At 41.8% G+C, this 19,765-nt stretch overlaps 1 protein-coding gene across 1 annotated transcript in view; it reads right to left on the bottom strand.

Moving 5' to 3' along the window:
- Positions 1-74: 74 nt before the first annotated feature.
- SIM2 (SIM bHLH transcription factor 2) overlaps positions 75-19,765 on the bottom strand; it is a 67,374-nt gene continuing 47,683 nt past the window's right edge. Inside the window, exons 10-11 of the mRNA XM_090060532.1 lie at positions 16,574-16,982; positions 75-4,371 (exon numbers count right to left, since the gene is read on the bottom strand). Of these exons, the coding sequence (XP_089916658.1) occupies positions 3,641-4,371; positions 16,574-16,982 (1,140 nt within the window). The 3' untranslated portion in view covers positions 75-3,640. The remainder of the gene's footprint in view (positions 4,372-16,573; positions 16,983-19,765) is intronic.

Below are 19,765 nucleotides of genomic sequence, written 5' to 3'. Positions count from 1 at the left end.
TTCGTACTGTATGTCTGTCTGTTAACCTCCTAAAGATGCCTTGGTTTTGTATTAAAAACAATTAAATAATGCTCCTTTGGCTACTGTATTTTATTAACATCTTAACAGGTTTTTTTGTTTTACATAATAAATAAGCAAAAATGCTTTACATTTTCAGGGAATACATATATAATTCTGAGCATTAATAGGCTGTTTGTGTTTTGTTTTTCCACATACGTTTGCTCAACATAGTTTATTTCTGTATCATATAAGAAAGGAAAATCTAATGTTCTGGGAGGAGGGGAGAGGGAAGAAGGTGGACATCTGCTGTTTATTCTTGAGAAATAACCAATATGGGTGAAACAAATAGAGTCACTGTCATGTTTTATGCATGTCAAACAAGTACCAGCATTCTGGCTGATATTCCATTCTTTCATAAAAAAACCTTGGATTTACCTGTGTGATATATTTTCAAACTAATCTGTTGTGAATATTTTTGTGCTTAATTTGGAAATTACAAGACCATATTCAATAAAGAATTTGAATGCACTTGCCACTTAAATGCTAGTAAGTGAATAAAGTTTCCAGTTTCACTCTTCATTAAAACATGTTATATCTCTTTACAGTTCTCTTGCTGTGCCAGAAACCCCAATAAGGCTTGATGCAAAAATCTGCAGTTTTATGATAAAGGTACCTCTGGCTTAGATGAGCAGGGCACAGAAAAGAAATGAAAGGTTATTTCTCCTCGTACATTCCAGTTCACAGTTCACTTACACGGAATAACTTTTCCTAATGTTAAAAAATTACTACTGTGCGCGCACTTTCAACATCTGTAGTTTAACTGTCTACAAGAATATGTCTGGACTTGTTCTTCTGTATAGAATTCTCCATTCACATTCCAGATGTGAATATGCAATCACCATTTTTTTTCTCCGGTGGGTAAGGGAAATGTTTCACATTTGGTTTTTTAATCACAAATACATGTTCTGAAACCTAATCCATATTATCATATGTGAATGTATAATTGATTCTTTATTTCCTAACTGGAAATCTCTATGTATCTGAATTTCATGTACTGTAAAACATCTGTGGGAGAATGATGGAACACCTCCATTATTCATATTCATTGAATGAAGCCTGAAAGTGTGAATAACAAGGTAGACATTGGGAAATATTTTGTGATATTTCACTGAAAGATATGGGTGACATATTTTTTGCTCAAGCCAAACTTGTGCATTCCTCAAATCATGTTTTTCTAATGAGACCCATTCAAAAAAATACACCAGATTGGCTCTGTGTGCAGCATATATTGCTAATGAGGTATATAGCAAAGTGTAGTATGCAAGACTTGTGCATCAGGTTTCTTTTTAATGATGCAGACAATATCAGTTATCTTCCTGTGGGGCATGTTTTCAATTTTACAAAATTAACACACAAGTCTTGGGATAATTATCCTCTTTTAGTAACTAAACTTGATACAAACATTAGTGATACTAATTTGGAAGGTCAGGTAATTTGAACAAAGCTGTTGTACTCAGACTTGTATCTATTAATCATAATATTTAAGTTAAGCACGATAATAAAATTCACTTGTAAAATACTATTAAACCTGACCCTGCTCTAGCTTTAGAGACTTATAGATTGCACTTGCACTGAATATTTTCATTAAAGGCATTAAAATCTAGTAGCTACTGGTGAATACTTTTCTTGAGCATTATCATGAACCTATATGGGATAGGGGAAAAGCACTTTAAGTGAATGAAAAAAATCACTTAACTGAGAACTTGCAAGCGCAGTGCATCAGCTCAGTTTCAAAATAAGGTCCTCAGAGTTGTGAACCTTTTAATAGGAAGGCAATAAAAATGCTGCAAATTGTTTGTAACCATATTTTAAAGCATTTCTGTTTACTTTTTATAATAATAAATATTCATATAGACTTAAGAAGGTGACTTAATTTTGTTGCTGTGTATAAAATACAGGAAATGCTTTATTAAGAAATGTATCTATTTATTACATCTTTTAACACATTTGTCTTTGACAAGGTGCAATCCATGACAAAGTATTTCTCAATATTGCACAAGCCATGTAAGTAATGTCTTTAGAGATGTTCATACAGACCATGAGTCTGATGACATTTAAATTTAACTTGGATAGATAAAAAGCTTTTATAATGTAATATAGCTAGCCTGAATGGGGCTAAGAAATAGAACTAAATATTGCTGACTTGGATCTACACTAGCCTTCTTATAAAATACCCTTTGATTCCAAGGTTTGTAATTATTTGTGTTTACATACATTATTCTAGGGAGTCATTTGTTACTTTAGCAAGTACTAAAATATTTGGGGAAGTGACTAAGAAATCACAATGGGTCATTTACCTGTAAAAGATAAGTGCAAATACGTGTCTCCTTATTTCCTAGTGTCTAGAGAGAGGGAAAAAAAAGAAACACTTCCTATTCCACTGAAAATGCTGAATAAAACTTAATGACATGGGATGGTCCCATAATCTTAAATGCTGGATACTGTGTATTATAACTAGGTATAAGAGCTGTACAAAGTGTTGAGCTCAAGTTACATATGGAAGCAGCTTTGCTTTCTGCAGTGTTATCTTGCATCTAAACTGTCCATCAAAAAAGACAAGAATTAATCAAACCTGAATCTTGCCTTTGCATCAGCACTTGGATTCAACACTGAGAAAATCCTGTATGTTAAAAAACTTGAACCTTTTCAAACTTCCATCGACTGTCAGTATGTTTTGAATAAAGCTTCAGAAGTTTCAGAGTTTCCTTGATGATTTGGAAGAAGAAATTTCTGGTGCTGGGATTAGGACAGTTTTTTGACTAGTTTGTTTGAAAAGGTGAAGAGTCTTCTTCCAGTACAGTCAGTGGAACACACTTTGAAGAAGTTATTTCTTATCACAATTTTTATTGCGACTAATCTTTAATCCCTGCAGTGTGATTTCCTGTTGTGCCATGACAGGAGCAAAAACTTCTTAATACATTTCTCTCTCTTGGTTTTGACATTTTATCAACCCCTTGTTGAAGGATACAGTCATAGCAATAAGCTGTGACTTCTTGACTCCATCCATGTTAAAATATATAATAAAGCTAGAACTATCTAACTTTGTTTTAGACAAAATAACAAAAAAGCCATTCTCAGGATTGTGAATTGTGTGTAGTTCATAAAATTGTCATTGATATTTGAGATTAAGTGCCCTTTTTTAAAGAAATGCATTTGTCAGGCTGTTTAAAGCATGGATGGAAAGTTGACCTCCTGTTTTACACAATATCATAATAGTAAAAATCTTGAATGTATTTTGGAGTCTTATTTTTTGTAAAAGAAAACGAAGTTGTATAAATCTCTGCATATAATTCCTGTCCTTGAATTTTGCTGCACACTGTAAAATAACAAAAATATGATCTGTTACATGGCTTTTCACTGGCAGAGTCTACACCAGAGATTCATCTGTAACAACAAAGCACTGAAGCTGGATGTATTTTTTTGACCTTAAAGGTACTGTTACACATGGCTTGCCAAGAACACGAGTTTGTCCTTCATTGACCTTCTTCTGTCTCAGTAAATGGAACCATGTTTTCCCATGCTTTTTGGAAATCATTGCAGTTTGGTTTGCTTTCAATTAAGAAAAACATTTCTATTCTTGTCACCTTCCATTGGCTATTATTACAGAAGTTCCAATATAATGCGGGAGTGCTGTTTCCTTGTGGGTTTCTGGAGAAGAAGCTGATGATGGGCTTTGAGTTTTGTAAATAAATGTATTTACTTCTTCAGAACTGTATCCATAATTTTCTGCTACATGTCCTGTAGCTGTACATGATGAGGCCTGAAAGGTACCATGTTTGGCTAAAACATGATGATAGTTCAGAAGTACAAAAGGAACCTGTCCAGTAGGCCTCATATCCATCATATGTTCATTTTCAGAGTCATGATCAAGCTTTACTGCCATTCTGTCATCATCATCCAGTTCATCCAGATTTGTAGCATGATGGCTAATATGCCCATATTTTGGTTCTTTCATGCAAATTCTCCTTGTTTGTTCATATACTGATGGCATTGGCAGGAGGTGGTTTAATTGTCCAATAGCCTTAGACTGGAAACATTCTGATTTTGGTAACAAGGAGTTAGTTACGGAGTTTGAAAAAGAACTTTCATTAGCAATCATTTTTTCTTGGAGGTCTCTGCTGAAAGGAAGCTTGTTTTCTTCTTTAATGAGATGATGGTGATGTGGATGTACTCTGTTTTCCATTTTGCTGGGTTTCATGACGCTGGAGTCATAAACCTCTTCTTTGTATCTGCTGTTTGGCATAGATGTTGCACAGCTTGTAAAGGTGTCAGGTGTGGCATTCTGGCTATATCTCCTGTTTGGTGGGGGCACTTTGGTGAGGAAGAGAGAGAACATATTTACTGACAAATGGAGCTTGTATATTACGAGTTTTATTAGACACTGTCACTTTTTATAAGTAAACATTAATCTCCAATCAGGTTGGACCCAGTCCAAATCCCACAAAGTCAGTGGAAAGAACTTCACTGGCTTTACTAGTTATGGACTGCACCTTTTTAAAACTGTACTGAAAAACCAAAAACATGTGGCAGGAATGGTGCTGCCACTAAGCTTCGCTTGCTCTACAGTGTAGTTTTTCAACCATGAAAACATTTTGATTGCATTATTAGATGAGATTACTGTTCATTTAACTGTTGCTGTAGGTTTGTATGTTTGTTAACACTGTCAAATCAGGACGTTATCAGAGATTTAAACATTTGGAAAACTGGTGCTAATGCTACTTTTATTCTTGATTTATTATCAAAAGCACTTTATATGTTTGATACCTCTTTGTTACAAATTCACAGATTAACCTGAAAGTAACAATTACGTTTTTATTATACCTTAGAGTCAAGTAGAACTTTATTCTTACTGCCATTATGGAAAAAATTACTTAGTCTTTTATTAAGAATGGATCTGGTTTTATGCCTTTTTAATTCAAACATACACATTTTGTAGTTGTTTCTGCAATTCTGATAGCTACATAGGTATTATAAAATCCTTGTATAGGATTGTTTGAGTACAGATGATCCTGCTTTGAGCAGGGGGTTGGACTACATGATCTCCTGAGGTTTCTTCCAGCACTATTTTTCTATGATTCTGTGCTTCTGTGATAACTAGGCTGGGCTGGAGATAACAGGAGTTCATGAAGTTCAGTTTGACAAATGCAAAGGGCTGCACCTTGGGAAGATAATTGGAAACAAATACAAAATGGGTGTCACCTAACTGGATGGCAGCATTGTGATGGATCTGGGAGTCCTAGTAGATAGCAAACTCAATATGAGTCTGCAGTGTGATGAAGTTGCACAAAAGGTTTTGGGATGCATCAATAGAAACATTAGGTGCAAGATAGTGGAGGTGATAGTGCCTCTTTACTCAGCACTAACTAGGCTTCATCTAGAGGACAGTGTGCAGTTTTAAAAAGGACATGGAGAAGTTAAAGAGGGTCAAGTGGTGGGCAACAAAATTGACACAAGGTTTGGGAGGCAAGACATGTGGAGACTGAAGGAACTTGACATGTTCAGCTTGCAGAAAATGTACCTAAGAGGGGACATGATGGCAGTCTTCAAATATCTGAAGGGCAACATAAAGAAGAGGGAAAACACCTTTTATCCCTTGCTGCAGAGAGTAGGATGTGGACCAATGGCTTGAAGTTGCAGCAAAGTAGGTTTAGACTGGATATCAGGAAACATTTCTTCACTGTTTTAACAGTGAGGCACTAGAATAGACTGCCTAAGGACGTTGTGGCCTCTCCATCCCAGGAAATGCTCAAGAAGAAATTGGATAAGAATTGGTCAGGAATGGTCTAAGACAAGATGGGCAAAATGCGGCTTGCGGGCTGGACGCGGCCTGCCAGGCCATTCTGTCTGGCATGCGGGGCCCCTAAAAAATTTAGAAACGTAATATTTATCTGTCTCTGGCTGCCTGTCACGCAGCCCTCGATGCCTTGCCAAAACTCAGTAAGTGGCCCTCTACCCGAACTAATTGCCCACCCCTGATCTAGGAGTAGCTATGTCTGTGTTATACCATAGGTATTTCCCTGCTTCTAGATATTGCTGATTGTCATAAGGGGCCAGGAAGGAATTTTTTTTCCTTATCTGCTTCTACACATGTTTGTGAAAGGGGATTCACCTTCCTCAGAAGCACTGGGTGTTGGCTACAGCCAAGACTGGAGTGGTTGACTGGGGTGTGCCCGTGCTCCTACTGGGACTTAAACCCAGAGGTTCCTGGCTAGAGGGTCCTGCTCCTCTGCTCAGGGCAGACTAATTGCCACATTTGGGGTCAGGAGGGAATTTACCTCACGATCAAATTGGTATAAACTGTGGGGGAGGGGCTTGCCTTCCTCTGTAGCAGGGGGCATGGCCCTCTTCCTTCGAACTCTTGAGCATATTTTAATAAAATTAGAAGCAGCAAGATGTTGGTGACTATGCTCCCCTTGCTCTACCTGTGGTAGGTTATGGTGTTAAGTCTTGCGGCTATGTGGAGGTTGACTGAAGTTTTGCTAATATGGCAGACCATGGATTTGGATAGGGATGATCATAGCACAAGGTTGGACTAGATGACCACCCAGCCCTAATTTTCTCCGATTCTATAGACTACATATTAACAATATATACTCAAAATAATTGGAATGGAACTTACTTAGGATATATTATGCCTATGCTTTTGAGATACTCTGACAAGTCAAAAACAAGGAGTTAGAGATCAGGATATGAAAGAAAAGATACAAAAATCAGATCTGCATTCTAGATCTCTAAAGGTATTTGAAATTGGGACTTCAGTCCTTCTCCGAAGTTCAAAAATGATTGCATTGGTAGTTCCCTTAAGATCTGATCTGTCTGACGATGAAAGATTCATCAGCCAACCATAGATACTTGTGTTGCTTTTTGTTTGCTGATGGTGCCTTTCTCTTTTGGTGTTTTTACAAATAATGAGAAAAGCTGCGTGTTTTAGTCCTACCCTACCTGGATAAAAATTATGCAAAGTTATCAAGTGTGTAAAACATAATTTTTAATCGTTAGCATTCTTATGTCTGTGTTTTTGATGCCAAGATCAGAACTAGTTTGTAAATTCCATATTAAGCATTGAATGAAAAGTACTTTCCAAATTTTGCCCAGTGGCAACTTAAACTTCCATTTTCACATAATTTTCAAGCCTTAATTGTACTGAAGGTCACTATAACTTGGGTCCCAAAGTGCAGTAGCAACTTCTGCAAATTGGATTTGGGTTATTTTAAAATTCTTACTTAACTTCCAAGTTTCAAAAGTTTTCCTGCGGTGGTTGCTGATTTTAGTACTGAATTTACTTGAATATAAATGACCCTGAATATAAGACTGTGCCCCTATAATTAGATTCTATATATGGAAAATGTATAAATTTATTATAATTTTCCAGGTATAGAGTCTAATTTTTGGAGGTTTCTCTTGAATTTGTCCCACTCCCACTGCTACAGCCGAGAAAATAATCTGCGGGGTCAGGTGGTCCCCTTGCCTCTGTCCCCTCCAACTTCTTCCCCCTACAGCCTCTTCCCCCTGCCCCCTTACAGTCAGACTTTACTCTCCCTGAGCACATGGAAGTGTGAAGCAAATTTGAAAACACTTTTTTCAAAAAAGTGTTTTCTTTGAAATAAACCTGTTTGTAGTAATTGAGTTAATCCAGTATTGATTCATTTTTACCTTTTTTTAAACTGCTGCAAGTTTTAACAGAGGTACTGCATAAACACACTGCTAAGCAGCACTTTTGCACTTACACACACACACACACACACGTGTGTAGTATATGCATGATATTAATCCAAAGCCAAAAGGTTCATGATTTACCATATAATTCATTAGGGCCCCAGCAGATTCAACAGGGTTTCAAGCCATGGTGATCCCACAGCCCAGCACTGCTTGGTATGTGTATATTCTCCAGATACCTCCCTCAACCCCCAAAAGGATCCATGTGTTAATTAGCCCCTCCAGTTATGACTAGAGCTGGGTGTTCTTGGGTACATCTACACATGATATTAGTGCAATTCAATAAACTTAAGCACAATTCATGTCCGAGTGTATTGCTTTGGACATGAATTGCCCAGGTACAGTGTTTACATGTTTGCCTGGAAGCACAGCTTGTTTAGCCAGCAGCACATTGAGGGGGTCAGCCTGCCAGCCTGGGCTGCTCCAACCTATGGAAGAGCATGAATAAGTCCGCATTCTGGCTCCTGCACCCTCAGGAAAGCCAAGAAAAAAGACAAAACGAAAGCTACTATCAGAGTTAAAAAATGCATGGTTTCCAAGGAAGAAAACACTCAAACTTCAAGGAGCTAGGCTGCCTAATCTGAGTAATTCTAAATGCCTATTTCCTGCTTCAGTTTTATAATGCTGCTTCTTACCATCTGTATCTGAGCATCCTCCATTCAAAATCTATAGCAAAGTCCTTAATGGACTACAGAGTCTGGCACTTCCTTTATGGAGTCAAAACTGCTTGGAGTGGGAGATAATTTTTTGGAGGAAGTGGAGTTGGAAGGGAGTTGAGAATGGAAAGGATGATCAAACTAAATGCCACTTATGGTAAAATTGCCTCAAGGAGGAAGGCTGTGAAATCAAGTGGAATACACCAGGGTTTGTTCCTGGGGCCAGTTTTGTTCAGTATCTTCATCAATGACCTGGAAGATGGCATAGAGTGCACCCTCAGCAAGTCTGCAGATGACACCAAGGTGAGGGGAGTAGTAGATATGCTGGAGGGTAGGGCTAAGATTCAGAGTGACTAAGACAAACTGGAGGACTGTACCAAAAGAAATCTCATGAGGTTCAATTAGGACAAATACAAGGTCCTGCACTTAGGACGGAACAATTTCATGCACTAGTACAGGCTGGGGACTGACTGGCTGGGCAGCAGCTCTGCAGAAAAGGACCTAGGGGTTACAGTAGACAATAAGCTGAATATGAGACAGCAGTGTGCCCTTGTTGCCAAGAAGGCTAATGGCACACTGGGCTGCATCAGTAGGAGTGCTGCCAGCAGATCAAGGGAAGTAATTATTCCCTCTATTCAGCACTGATGAAGCCACATCTGGAGTACTGTGTTCAGTTTTCGGACCCTCACTACAAAGAGGATGTGGAAAAATGGGAGAGAAATCAGCAGAGAGCAATGAAAATGGTTCAGGGGCTGGGGCACATAACTCCTGAGAAGAGGCTGAGGGAACTGGGCTTATTTGGCCTGCAGAAGAGAAGACTGAGGGGATTTAATAGCAGCCTTCAACTACCTGAAGGGTGGTTCGAAAGAGGATGGAGCTAGACTGTTCTCAGTGATGACAGAACAAGGAGCAACAGTCTCAAGTTGCAGCAAGGGACATTTAGGTTAGATCAGTGCCAACAAATAGGGGGTCCACAGGGGTGCACTTGCATCCCCTGAGAGTGCTGGTGCACCCCCTGACAGGCCACACTACCCATTTAGGTGATGGATGGGGGAGGGGGACAGGCAGGAACACCAGTGCCTCCCCTGAGAGTGCTGGCCAGGGAGTGGGAGTGCCAGATGAAGCACTGCGGCGACTTCCCGGAGTGCTGCAGCCACTTCCAGGAGCACTGTGGCCGCTTCCTGGTCAGCAAGATTGGCTGCGGGGGACCCCCTACCCCCAGTCGATGTGATCGGCACCCAGTTGCTGACTGGTCAATGTGGGGGGCACCAGTTGCCCATGGGTTAGATATTAGGAAGAACTTTCTCACTAGGAGGGTAGTACAACACTGGAACAGGTTACCCAGCAAGGCGGTGGACTCTCCATCCTTGGAGGTTTTTAAGACCTGGCTAGACCAAAGCTTTGGCTGGGATGATCTAGGTGGGGCTGGTCCTGCTTTGAGCAGGGGATTGGACTAGATGACCTCCTGCAGTCCCTTCCACCCCTAATTTTCTATGATTCTATGCCTTAATAAGATAGCTAAATCCAGGATTTGCTTGATTTCCATTAAAATATTGTGACATGACCAGATCTTCCAGCCCCTAACATCTATGAATCTCTCTCTTCAAAAGAGAATGATTTGTCCCATGCTTGAATCCTGGGCTTTGTGATCTACATTGTCTCAGAAGAGTAAAGCTTGTCATAGTAGTTCATAGATCAAAATTCACTCCTTGATATAGCTAGGACATAGTCCATTAAATGCTTTGAAAATAAGAATCCAGGCCATAAATTGGCTAGAGTATCTGACTGGGAGCCAGTGGAGAAACTCTGAGCAAAGGCCCAATGCGCTAGAAATGGTTTAAGCCAGTGGTGTCAAAGATATTGCTCACAGGCTGGATACAGCCTACAAAGCCTCCCTTAATGGCCCCTGGTGCTGCCCCTAGGACTGGAGTGGACCCACATGTAGCATGTGCCATGTGCCAGACCAGCCTCAAGCACAGGGCCCAGGATACACACTGCATGTGGTGCTACACCCTCCTCTTCCCCCCCCCAACCTATCTGGGACAAATGCCACATGTGGCACCTGCTCTGGCCAATTTGGGACACACACTGAACATGGTATCTGCGCAAGAGCAGTTGTGGGTGGTGCCACATGCAGAATGGGTCCCCAGCCACTGATTCAGGCACCATATGCAGCCCACATCCCAGACCAGCTGGAAAAAGCACCACCTGTGTATGGATTCCAAAGCAGCAGGGGCCAGATGAGTTTGACATCCCTGGTCTAAGCTATCCTGGAGTTGCTTTCTGTCTTAACCAGAGCTTGTGTTTCCTCTTTGTATTCAGTTTCAGATGCCCTAAGGTACAACAGTGCTGCAACTGGAGGTGACAACTACCCAATTTATTGTGGCCAGCTCCTCATCCAATATGAAAAGATGAATATTCCTTGTATGCTGGGCAGGAAAGCAGGTATTTTTGGAAACTGACATCATTATTCAAGCTTAGTGCACAGTCAGGCAGAACCCTGAGGCTTCACGCCACTGTGCTGAATGGGAGCTATATACCTGCAGACAACAGCTTGGTCAGTTCATAAAAACATTTCTCCTTTCCCCCGACTTGGTTTTGTCTAGCTTCAGCTTAAGCCAGCTCCTCTTTATCCAACAACTGACTTTCTATGGGAATTTCAATATTTTAGATAGTGGTCACATCAGTTAAGTGTCACATAGGTCTTCTTGGTGTACTGCCTGCAGCTATGACCGCAGCAGCTCACTGTCTTCCAGCAGTTTATGTAAATATTGAAGAGAAGCTATGGACCCTGCAGGACTCCATGTGAGAGCCTTCAGAAGGAATGAGCAGTAACTACTTTCAGAGATCTGCTAGAGATGAATGACTGGAGCCACTATAGTGCTTTGGTCATCTAGAGCAGTTGCATCATTTAAACATGTTAGGGCCGCCTTGTCCACTGTGTCAAAGGTTGCAGGGAAGACCGACAGTTAATGATGTTAATAGCCATAAGGTGGCCATCTTAGCACTGCTAGAGCAGTAACCATGCTGTAGTTTGGTCTGAACCAGATGTGGGCAGTCTTCTCTAGTGGTTAGAGCTAGGTCATAAATATGAAGTGTAGGGCTGCTATGCAGCAGCAGCAGCAGATGTGAAGTGAAGAACTGAAGTCAGGAGACAAGGCTGTGAGCAGCTGTCAGAAGTCAATGAATTGAAAGCTTAGGAACAAGGACAAAAGTTGCAAGTGAGGCAGACATGGGTGCTGGCCTGTTGCATGTTGTTGCTTGACGTTCGCTGTTTTTGTCATTACCTGTCCCATGAACGGTTGGAAAGATCTTAAAGACTGTATGGCGTTTTTGTCTTTCTTTTTAAAGAATGTGAAGATGGGCTGCTCTGAAAGTGACATATTGTCCATTAGTATTGTGCACAGTTATTCTTCACCAAGTAGAATAGATGTGGGTCTGTTTCAAGGTTTGTAGCTTTTACAAAATTTTCAGAGCTTCCTCAATTTCAACATGAATGATGGAACCAAATGTAGTCAGGAGACAGAACAATACAATCAGATTAAAGATTAATTTTCCGATTCCATTACTTCTATACATATCCTGTATTATGAAGTCAGCATCATTGGCAAAGTTGGAGATCATCATCCATGAAGGAGATTTCTTTCCTAGCAAGCAGGTCATCAGGAAAGTTAAAAAGGTCCAAAGACAGAATTCTGAGGTGACATCTCATATGCAGGCAGTTTAATAGCTACATGTTTTTCTAGAACGTCGAACTTGTTAGAATGATGACCTTAAAGCCTCAGGGCTCTCCAAAACAAAGCAGTATCCATATGTAAAAATGTGTATCTGGTCCACAGCCTTTTTGGCAGACATCTCTATTACTGTGATGTTTTTTGCTGCAACGGTACTGGATTCCGAGCCTCTTGCCAGATATCACGTTTGGCTTTGGCTTTGAACTGGAGATAATGCTTAGCAGACCCTCTCTTTACTTTAAAGCTATTGGGCTTTCTGCTGGTCAAGGAATACCTGGGAAAAACCTGGGTCAAAAAATTGATAACACGGACAAGATCAGATACTGTATTCACATTCTACTGAAATCTTTGCAAATCATCCAGAGATGCAGCAGACTCTATAAGAGGTAAATCCAAACTGTTTTCTGAAGCCTCCTGCTCTTAACTCACATAAACTCTGAGAGAGCCACACAAGTGATCTTTGAGGAAGTCTGAGCTTACCAGGATGTGTTTCCCATTTTCTTCAATTGTGAAATTCTTCGAGAAAATTCTCACAAAGATTTAATTTTCTGAAGTCACTTTTCACTTTTCAAAGTTAGGTCTTGGTTACTAACTTGCTTTACAACACTTCTTTTCTTCATGGGAGAGAGCTCACATTCTCTGTGTGATCTGTCTTAAGAAAAACAATCCACATAATCAGATGTGCCCCCTTTCTGGACTTTAGGAAGGCCTTCGACACTGTCTCTCACCCCATTCTCATTAAAAAACTGGGGGACTGTGGTGTCGGCACCCAAACAGTCAATTGGGTTGCCAGCTGGCTGGAGGACCGCACCCAGAGAGTGGTGGTGGATGGGTCATTTTCAACCTGGAGGGATGTGGGCAGTGGGGTCCCCCAGGGCTTGGTCCTCGGGCCCACACTGTTCAACATCTTCATCAGCAACTTGGATGAGGGGGTAAAAAGCACCCTGTTCAAATTCACAGTTGACACTAAGATGTGGGGGGATGTGGGCATGCTAGAAGGGAGGAATAGGCTGCAATTGGACCTAGACAGGTTACAGGGGTGGGCAGATGGGAACAGGATAGGTTTCAACACTGACATGTGCAAGGTGATGCACCTGGCGGGAAAGAACCAGCAGCATACCTACAGACTGGGGAACTCCCTTCTCATCAGTGCAGAGACAGAAGAGGATCTTGGAGGCATCATTGATTCCAAAATGAACATGGGCCAACAGTATGGGGACGCAGTCAGGAAGGCCAGCTGTACCTTGTCATATATCCACAGATGCATCTTGAGCAGGTTCAAGGAGGTGATCCTCCCCCTCTATGTGACACTGGTCAGGCCGCAGCTGGAGCACTGCATCCAGTTCTGGGCCACACTTCAGGAGGGATGTGGACAACATGGAGAGGGTCCAGAGGAGGGCCACCTGCATGATCAGGGGGCAGCAGGGCAGGCCCTACGAGGAGAGGCTACGGGACCTGAACAAGAGAAGGTTGAGGGGGGATCTAGTGGCCTGTTACAAACTAGTCAGAGGGGACCAGCAGGCATTGGGGGAGTCCCTGTTCCGCCCGAGCACTACCAGGAGTGACCAGGAATAACGGTCACAAGCTGGCAGAGGGTAGATTCAAACTAGACATCAGGAGGCGCTACTTCACGGTCAAGGCGGCTAGGATCTGGAACTCACTTCCAAGAGAAGTGGTACTGGCTCCTACCCTGAGGGTCTTTAAGAGGAGGCTAGATGAACACCTTACTGGGGTCATTTGACCCCAGTACTCTTTCCTGCCATGGCAGGGGGTCGGGCTTGATGATGTGCTCAGGTCCCTTCCGATCCTACGGGAAGCAGAGAAATACTGTACGTGAAGCCTTCTGGTAAGTCAGGACAACTCTGTAAAATACTGTTATTGCTGTCAAAGGATCTTCAGCCAAATGTGGTCCTGTTCATTATCAGTATGACCATCCCTTTTGATCCGTCAAATTTGGTGGCCAGGTTCTGTTCACAGATAACAGAAATATCCATAGTTTTACCTTTTTCCAACAAGGAATGAATATTCTTCCTGTAACTGCTGATTCTATTTTCTTGCTGACTTCATTACTCCTGCAGGTACTGAAACCTCATCTGTTTTCTGTTGTCTTAGAATAAACTATTTTTGTCATGCAGTAGAATGTTTATCATATGTGGTTACTCAAAGCACTTGAAGATTTTTTAGCTTGCCTTACTCCTGCATGAAGTTCCATTCATAAGTCTGAGTTCATTCTTCAAATATCTAAATTTCATTCATAAATTAATGTGGACTCTTAGTTTTCTACTAAAATTAGACACTCCTTTCCGTATGAGTCCAGATAGGATGTTCTTATCTTCTTGTCCAAGTCCACAAAACTGACAAGATTAATCTGGCACACCTGAGGGGTGTCTACGTGCTTAAAAATGCATTTAAATTGAACCAAGCAAAAAAGTAAGCCTGCAGTATTGTTGGTTCCTTTTTCCCCCTGTAGTCACTACTAGGAGTGACTAGGAATAACGGTCACAAGCTGGCAGAGGGTAGATTCAGGCTAGATATCAGAAGGCACTACTTCATGATCAGGGCGGCTAGGATCTGGAACCAACTTCCAAGAGAAGTGGTGCTGGCCCCTACCCTGGGGGTCTTTAGGAGGAGGCTAGATGCACACCTTGCTGGGATCGTTTGACCCCAGTATTCTTTTCTGCCATGGCAGGGGGTCGGACTCGATGATCTGCTCAGGTCCCTTCCGACCCTACCAACTATGAAACTATGAATTTGAGGAGATACTAAAAACGTAAAAGGTAACAATTAAAATTTCTTTAAGTATGTTAGAAGCCAAAGACCTGCCAGGTCATTTGGACCTTTGGATTATCAGGGTGTAAAAGGATGACAGGGCTATTGCTGAGACACTAATGTGTTTTTTACATCTGTTTTCAGTGTAGAAGATGTTAGGGAGATTCCCTCCCCGGATCCACTTCTCCCTAGGGACAAGTCTGGAGCTGACCCAAACTGAGGTTTCAATAGATGAGGTCATAGAGCAACTGATAAACTAAACAGTAGCAAATCATCAGCACCTGACGGCATTCACCCTAGAGTCCTGAAGCTCAGACTGGAAACTGTAGAACTCCTAACTGTGGTATGCAACATAGCACTGAAAAGAACCTCAGTACCAAAGGGGTGGAAAGCTGGCAGTCAGACTCCAAGGGCACCTATACATGCGATGGACCTTTGCTCTGATGTGTGCTAATTGATTCTGAAACGTGCATGCCTCTGCGTCGCATGTTTTCAGTATCCCCACATTTCAAAATGGCGCCAGGGGCACTTTAACTAAAGCTCCTTGAACAAGCTTTAATTAAAGCGCCTCCACTGCCATTTTGAAGTGCAGGGACACTGAATACATGCGACTCTGCAGCCGCTTTAATTAGAGTGGCTTAAACACCTCCCCACTCCCACCCTGGATTGTGTGTATAGATGCCCCAAGATTTTAAAAGTGGCTCTAGAGGGGATCCAGGGAGCTACAGGCCAGTGAGTCTAACTCCGGATTCCTGGAAGATTGGTAGAAACAATAATAATGATGATAAAAAAGATAGAAAAGGCACAGAAGAGGGCAATAAGGATGATTAGTGGTATGGAGGAATTGCCATATGAGGAGACACTAAAGAGACTAAGCCTATTCAGTTTAGAAAACAAATGCTTGAGGGCATAAGGGTTTACAAAATACTAGGTGGTGAAGAAACAGTAAATAAGAACTTACTATTTGCTCTCTCTCACAGTACAAGAACTAGGGGCTGTAAAATGGAACTAGTAGGCAGCAAGTTAAAAAATATCAAAAGAAAGTTCTTTTTCACATGATATGTAGGGTGGAACTCGTTGTCACAAGATGTTGTGGAAGCTGGCAATGCAGCCAGATTCAGAAAAGGAGGAAAAGTGCATCAGTAGCTATTGAGCATGGGAGTTATGGGCCCCAGGCCATGAAATGCTGCAGCCTGCAAGTGGGAGAGGAATGAGGGATAAATGCAGGTCATATCCTGTTCACTCTCCCTTTCAGCATCCACTCTGCCACTGCAGGACACAGGATATTGGGCAAGATGGACCTGTGTCTACCTCAGTGAATGGCAGTGCTTATGATCTATTTCAGTTTCCACAGTTAAACTGTAGGTGGAGATCTGAATACCTCCATCTGTCTTTGTTTAACAGTACAACTCACCTGAGTAATTATATTGACTGACTTTGTAAACAAACATGCAACAGCATAAATTACTGCTATTTCTCAGACATTTCTTTTTAAAGAAGGCTTTGGTAAATAAAATGTCAAATTCTATTATTTCTTCTGCGCTTATCAAACATGTATTTCGTATTTTAAAAACCATTAATTAACTCTTCCTAATACTGTACAAGGTTTTATTTTGGGTTTTTTAAGACAGCACTCACCTTCATAACTTTGTGCAAGATTATGACGTACAATATTCATAGGTTGATCAGGAAGATGTTTAGATGGTGACTGGCTGGCAGGTACTAAAGAGTTGGTGTAATGCCACTGGCACTCTCCACTTGACTGCAATGTACTCAAGAAAAAACGAGCTACTTCACAAGGTGATCCTTGAGACTGCCCAAATTTAGATGGCAGCATTTGCTTTTTGCTACTGAAGACATGAGAATCTACAGGAAAGTGTCCATAATGGTAAGAGAAAGGCAAACCATAAGAAGGGGTATATAAAAGTTCACTGTTTTCTGAATGGATATTTTGTTCTTGAATCGTGGTAGCATTTGCTGTGGGGCTGGATCTCCAGCTTCCAGCCTGGCCACATTCCAGTTTCTCAGTTTGGAATGAGCTGTATGACTGAAAAATAAAAATAAGAAAAGGCTTTAATGACTAACCTTGAAATGTATCAGCACAGCAGACAGATGCAGGAGTCTGTGACCTCATTAATAATAAAGTGATGGCATTGGGCTTACATTAGCACGTTTATTTCACAGTAAAAGTAAAGTACCATGTCTTCACTGTTTTACTGAGGTTTAAATCATACTTTAATTATAAATAAGTCAGAAATGTAGCTTTGTTCTTTGTGAAGACAAGCCTAAGTGCACAGTAAGAAATTTAATTTGGATAACTGCATTGTGCCTATCTGAAGTTCTTCCCCCTGTTTTTAATTAGAAGCAATTTGGGAAGAGAGGCAAAGAATGCTACGCACTGGGTGTATCTACATGTGCGATTTATTCTGGAGTTGACTAATTGGCTCCACAATAAAGCGTCACCATCTACACGTGCACAAATTAGGGCACAGTAAATTAATTAACTCTGCCATAGGATAGTAGTGTCTGGGACAAGTGCTGTCCTATGGCAAAGTAATTTATGCCACTGGAATGCACATGTAGACAGTGACTGCCTGCTAGCTAGCCCCACACTGTAGGGCCCTCATGCCCAGCCAGCCCCTCCACTGCCTAACCACCACCTGGAACCTGGGGCTGAACCCCCCAGGCTCTCTGCCAGCCTGGGGGTGCTCCTAGCTCAAATTGCTGCGATCCCAGGCGCACATGTAAACGTAGTGCCCAGCAGCAGCTGACTCCAGCGTGAATTGCACCAGAATTTATTATGCTGGGGTAATTGTACGTGTAGATGTACCCACTAGTAACTGTTGCTGCACTTTGTACAATGATTTATGTACTACACATAAGAGATGGCTGCATTTCAGAAGTAGATCTATGTTCTTTTAGCACCTACAGAATATGGTGTGTAAATATAATACAATATCATTATGTTACTGAATAAAAGGTTGTAAAAAACAGTTTTGATGTAATCAAAAAATAATAGAGCACATCCTACTATAAGAAGGTAACAAATAAGTTTGCATAGTCAACATTCAGATAGTCCATAACTCTCTGAATGTAGTTGGCATCACACGATATAAGCCTGTATTGAAGAACAGGAATCCTTGGATAAGTGAAGCTTCAGAGTATTATTGATTTGCTTTATTTAAAAGATTGTTTGTTAACATGGGAAGCTTTGGAATGACAAGTCTAGATCTATTCTCTGTCAGCTGTATACCATAATATGTTTTTTTCTTTAAGTCCAAGTGTCTGATTAGCACTCACTGTAAGAAATAAAATGCATGTGCTAGATCTAATTGTTAGTGTATAAGGAAAACACCTAGTTCACAGGTGGGCAATTATTTCAGCTATCATTTAATGAGTTTTGGTGAGCTGTTAAGGGCCACACATACAAAATCTTTCAGAAGATATTATTTTAATAAATTATAGATTAAAAAAAAACAAATCATATACAAAAAATCAAGCCTCTACTATAACATTTTAATTTTATTTAAAAAAATATTTTTGTCTTGATTAATGTTTTTTGAGTAGTGTATATAGATGAGATTGCATAATAGCTCAAAATAAAGTCTTAAGCTTGTATATTGTGTGTGGGTGTATGTGGGGGGCTACCCACACACCAGGTCCCAGGAGCTGGCTGGAGGTGCAGGTGCAGGGGAGTGTGTGCAGCAGAGCTCACCTGGGCTGTGCAAATGCAGGTGCAGGTGCAGTCTGCCCCCCAACTCTGACCCATGTCTGCCCCTGCAGCACTCTGCATGGGGCTGAGCCCCACCCTCTCCCACCTGTGCCATGGTCCTCCATGCCCCAGCCCCAGCCAGCATGTACAGCTTTCCAGCGGAGCTTCTGGTGCAGCTGTAGCTGCCCAGGTATTGTTTGGCTTCTACCACCTCCAGCAGCTCCTCCTCCTCTTGCCCCTGCTGCACCATTCCAGACAGCAGGCAGTGCAGGGAAGTGATGGGGACACATGCTGGGCAGCAGACGTGGAGCCAGGCAGGGGGCGGAAACTGTAGCTGTCAGGCTTCTGCCCCAGTGTGTGGGGCTTCCACTTCAGGCCATTTTCCACCTACGCTGCCTGCTCAGTGCAATGAGCAGCCACCTGTGGGTGGCCAAGTGGGTGGAGGGTAGCTAGAGCTGGGCATCTGCTGCCTGGCATTTGTCCCCGTTGCTTCCCCACACTACCTGCCGCCTGGAGAAGCATAGCAAGTGTAGGAGGAGGTGCTGCTTGAGGCAGAAGGAGCCAAGCAGTACCTGGTCTGCTGAGTTGCACTGAGAGCAGTCCCACCAGGAAGCTGTGTCTTGGCCAGTACCAGGGCAGGTAGGGGTGTGGCACAGACTGCCTTAGGCCCCATGCAGAGTGCCACAAACTGGATCCAATCGCAGGTCAGATCCAGCCCACAGACCCTATTTTGCCCAGCCTGACCTAGTTCTTAGTAGATTCATCTACAGATCCTGAAGTGACTTATGAAGGAAGTGCATCATTTTTCCCAAAGTGAGAAAAAGAGGCATGGAGAGATTAAGTGTTTGGCCCAAGATCACCCCACAAGCTAGTGGCAGAATGAAGGCACTGAACTTTGGTCTCCTACATCCCCTTCCCCTCTCCCCTCAAGCTTTCTGCTATGTAAAGGAATTGCCAACATTTGTTTGGTATTCTTTGTAAACAAAAATGAGTGTCTGATGTATGAAACACCAGCTCAGTTTACCACATAGCATCTTTCCTGTTATATGGTTCTCATTTTTTTACTAAGATTAAGTTTAATCTTTCAAGTAAATTGAGACCCCAAATTCTCAAGCTTT

The sequence above is a fragment of the Crocodylus siamensis genome, chromosome 1 (assembly GCF_052110815.1).
Source record: "Crocodylus siamensis isolate JL-2025a chromosome 1, ASM5211081v1, whole genome shotgun sequence".
NCBI lineage: Eukaryota > Metazoa > Chordata > Crocodylia > Crocodylidae > Crocodylus > Crocodylus siamensis.
The sequence above is the reverse complement of the archived record's forward strand: the minus strand, read 5'-3'. Positions and strand labels throughout refer to the sequence as shown.